At 41.1% G+C, this 4,095-nt stretch overlaps 1 protein-coding gene across 1 annotated transcript; it reads right to left on the bottom strand.

The window, feature by feature from the left end:
* Positions 1–322: 322 nt before the first annotated feature.
* Positions 323–4,095, bottom strand: LOC127252937 (uncharacterized). The gene is made up of 5 exons (XM_051277326.1): positions 3,850–4,095; positions 3,284–3,433; positions 1,203–2,822; positions 664–804; positions 323–484 (listed from the first exon to the last, which is right to left on the bottom strand). Exons 1-5 carry the CDS (start codon positions 4,093–4,095, stop codon positions 323–325), a joined length of 2,319 nt encoding a protein of 772 aa, XP_051133283.1.

Genomic DNA, 4,095 nt, shown 5'->3' with positions numbered 1-4,095 from the left:
TCGTCTGGTTGAAACACATTGCCTTAACCAAGCCAGTCTTTGTGACCAACTTCAGGCAGCCATTCAAACGAGACTTGTCCAGAGACACCAAGAAGCATACCAACGTCGTCGGGCCATCAAGTCAGAACTCAAATGGACCGACCTAAAAACTGCTTTACGGGCGCTTCTTTCCATGTAATTCAAATATATTGTACATTGATTCGGTTTTAACAAGTATTAATTCCTATTTCTAGAAAACAAATCCTATCTTTCCTGCGTTTTTTACTAGCCTAATCCAACAAACACAGATCCGTATTTATTGCCTATTACTAAATCACCTAACTTAGAAACCAGAATACTTATATAAACTCCGTACCTCCAACTCCAAAACATCACCATTACTTTCCATGCAATATGGTTTCTCCTCGTCTCCGTGTTCCTCTCTCAAATTGGGAAGGTGCTCTCCAACCATTCTTAGTAGGAAAGCACCCCATAGGCCACCACGCTGAAGATATGATACAGGTTCTGAAACAATTGGATTTCAAATTCAGATTTTCCGGCAGAGGCAGGAGAACCATTCATCGTACCATCCGACTGATGGAGCATATATCTACCAACTACGAACCTTATACCGACATACTCACACGAATATCGGACCTCGACCATCATCTAGACATGATAAACCATCATGTAACCGCCATTCTCCCAGACCTTAGTTGGAACAACGATTTTCAACCACAAAGATAAACACTCTCCAGACTGAGTGTCCTCGCTAAACGAGAGATTCAGTCTTTGCAGGACATGAAGTCCCGAACTGAGCACAATCTTCAAGATATGCAAGACAAATGGGATCGTTACCGCTTGGATTTGGATGATCTTCTGGATGAAGAACCTGAAATGGTCTCGACCTCAGTAGTCTGGGATGACACCATTAATCTTTCCGATGATTAGAGAACCCTTTTACCAATGGGTTCGAACCCTTTAAAGGGTCCTATGGTTTTTTCTTTTTCAAATAATCAATGACAAAGTTCCGAAAAGGCAGGGTAATATCTTTTCAGATACTTAGCATTAATATTCTCATGTACCGTTTTTCCATCTTGATTTATGATAATAAAGGCTTCATTTTCAATTACCTTATGAATGATGAAAGGACCTTCCCAGTTGGGAGACCACTTTCCCAATTGATCTACTTTCTTATAGGTCGGCAAAATTGTCTTCCAGACCAGATCACCTTCTGCAAAGAGCTTTGGGACCACCCTTTTTCCGTAATATTTTGCCCTAATCTTACTCTGCTTAATTACTTGGTCCAATGCGTTCAATCGATCTGTATCTAACTCTTCCAATTGTTGCCACATCTTTTGTAAATACATCTCATCAACATAGGCTGTTGTACTGGTCACCCTGGGTGAAGGTACGATAAATTCTGCAGGTAATACTGCATCTTGCCCGAATGTTAATTGGTATGGAGAGAATCCAGTAGAAGTACTTCTACTGTTTCGATGAGCCCACAATGCTTGAGAGAGCAGAGTATGCCATTTCCTTGGATTCTCCTCCACCATTTTCCGGATAATGCCAATAATAATTTTATTTGCTGCTTCGGCCAATCCATTCGCTTGTGGATAATACGGTGAAGAATGGTGTAATTTGACATTGTATTCGGCCAAAAACTCAATAAACTTCTCCCCAGTAAACATCAACCCTTGATCGGTTGTGAGAGTGTGAGGAATTCCAAATCGATAGATGATATGATTGAGTACAATTTCGATCACTTCTTTCTGCGTCGGATTCTTCAAGGGAACTGCTTCTACCCATTTGGTAAAATAATCAGTTGCCACAAGAATAAAAGAATGTTGTTTCGACGAGGCTGGATGAATCTTTCCAATTACATCCAATGCCCAAGCTTTGAATGAGCAAGGTTTAACCATTGTCTGCAAATCCACTGTTGGCAAATGATGTAAAGGACCATGCTTCTGGCACTCTTGACATGCCTTGAAAAATCTGATACAATCATAAAAAATCTTCGGCCAATAGAATCCCATACGATGAATGGCCCATCGCATATTTAAACCTGCCCGATGCGCACCACACATTCCTCCATGGACCTCCTTCATTATTTTAATAGTTTCATCATGTCCCAAACACCTCAACAAAACCCCTTCAAAGGTTCTTTTATATAAAATCCCATTAATTAGCTGAAAACGCAAAGCCTTTAAGCGAACACGAACCGGAGCAGTAGAATTTGGAGATTCCAAATATTCCGTAATCTCTGTTCTCCAATCAGTCCTAAAATCGAGACTGCCAATCAACTGCTGACAAGCGCTCTGAGCCAGATTATCAGCCAACTGATTTTCCGCTCTTGGCACATGCTCAAAAACTACTTCCCCGATTCTATATAACAAGTGTAGCACTACATCTCGGTATCTACGCAAATGGGGAAAATTACACGCGTACCGTTTCAATACTTGGTTGATAACAAGTTGAGAATCCCCATAGATTAACACAGACTGCACTCCCTTAGCGATAAGTGCTTCCAGACCAAAAATTAGTGCTTCATATTCTGCGGAGTTGTGTGTCATATCTTCCATTTGAAGCTGCAAATTAATTTTGCCGCCTCCTGGTCCTTCTAGTATTACTCCTGCTCCCGACTTTCCTTTCGAACGGGAACTATCAAAAAACATTTTCCAAGGGCTGGTGCCAATATATGACATTATTTTGTTTTCTGATGATCCATCGCTTGTAAACTCAACCAACAAATCGGCCACAACTTGTCCTTTCACTGCCTTGAGAGGTCGATGGTGTAGTGCAAAAGGAGCCAACTTAATAGCCCATTTCATTAATCTACCCTGCATGGTTGGTATGTGCAACATTAGTCTGACCAAATCCATTTTAGAAACCACTTCGGTTTCTCTTGGCAGAATATAATGTTCCAACCGAGTGCAGGCAAAGACCAAAGAATAACACATTATTCGGGCATACTGTAATTCAACTCAGGTCCTGCTAAAGTTTTGCTTAGATAATAAATGGCTCTTTCCTTACCATCTTCCCATTCTTGTACCAAGAGACTGCTTATCACATCAAAACTATTCGCCAAATATAACCGAAGAGGTCGGTCGCCTCTTGGAGGGACCAACATAGGCGGGTTAACCAATGCCTCCTTGATCTCCTCCAATACCTTATGTTGGTCCCGACCCCAAGAAAAATCGGTAGCCTTGTTTCGTAATAATTTCGTGATAGGTTTTAATTTCCCCGCAGCGTTTGATATAAAACGCCTTAGATAATTTACCTTTCCCAAAAAACTTTGTACCTCTTTGACCGACTGAGGCGATCGCATCGTTAGAACAACTTTGGCTTTGTTCGCGTCAATCTCTATTCCCTTTTCATGTACTAAGAACCCCAAGAAATTCCCCGCCGAAACTCCAAAGGCACATTTCGTTGGGTTCATTTTCAGGTTGTACTGCTTCATCCGAATAAAAGCATTTTATAAATCAACCAGATGTGAATCAAAGTCGGTAGACTTAATGATCACATCATCAATATATACCTCCATTGACCGCCCAATAAGATCATGAAAGATAGTGTTCATAGCCCGTTGGTAGGTAGCCCCTGCATTCTTTAAACCGAATGGCATAACTGTCCATTCATAAATTCCCAACGCTCCTGGGCACCTAAATGCAGTTTTGGGTATATCTTCTTCTGCTAATGAAATTTGATTATACCCTGCGTATCCGTCTATTAAACTTAAAATCCGGTGTCCCGCCGCAGAATCGATCAACATGTTGCTATTGGCATGACATATTCATCTTTTGGAGTGGCGAGATTGAGATCTCTGAAGTTGATGCAAATTCGGATCTTTCCATTTTTTTTGGTTACCGGAACGATATTGGCTAACCATTCCGCATAACGACATAGATGAATGAAACCAACCTTTAGTAGCTTTTCAATTTCTTCTTTGATCTGGGGCATCAATTCTGGACTCACCCTCCTTGGTGGTTGCTTGTAAGGTTTAAACCCCTTTTTAATAGGCAACCTATGTTCTATTAAACTGCGCGCTAATCCGGGCATTTCGGAATAATCCCATGCCAGACATTCCTTGTGATCTCGAATTAGAGCTACCAT

Source organism: Andrographis paniculata, unplaced genomic scaffold (assembly GCF_009805555.1).
Source record: "Andrographis paniculata isolate CXL003 unplaced genomic scaffold, ASM980555v1 Contig12END, whole genome shotgun sequence".
Taxonomy (NCBI): Eukaryota; Viridiplantae; Streptophyta; class Magnoliopsida; order Lamiales; family Acanthaceae; genus Andrographis; species Andrographis paniculata.
Note: the sequence above shows the minus strand (reverse complement) of the source record. Positions and strands in the feature narration are given on the sequence as shown.

Bases quoted from the DNA above. Each gene is read 5' to 3' on its own strand.
- LOC127252937 (XM_051277326.1), bottom strand. From the start codon at position 4,095: ATGGTAGCTCTAATTCGAGATCACAAGGAATGTCTGGCATGGGATTAT. The intron at 3,434-3,849 runs GTAACCAAAAAA...CGGATGAAGCAG, and splicing joins GGTTAGCCAATATCGTTCCG to TACAACCTGAAAATGAACCC. The intron at 485-663 runs GTTTATCATGTC...TCATATCTTCAG, and splicing joins AGAATGGCGGTTACATGATG to CGTGGTGGCCTATGGGGTGC.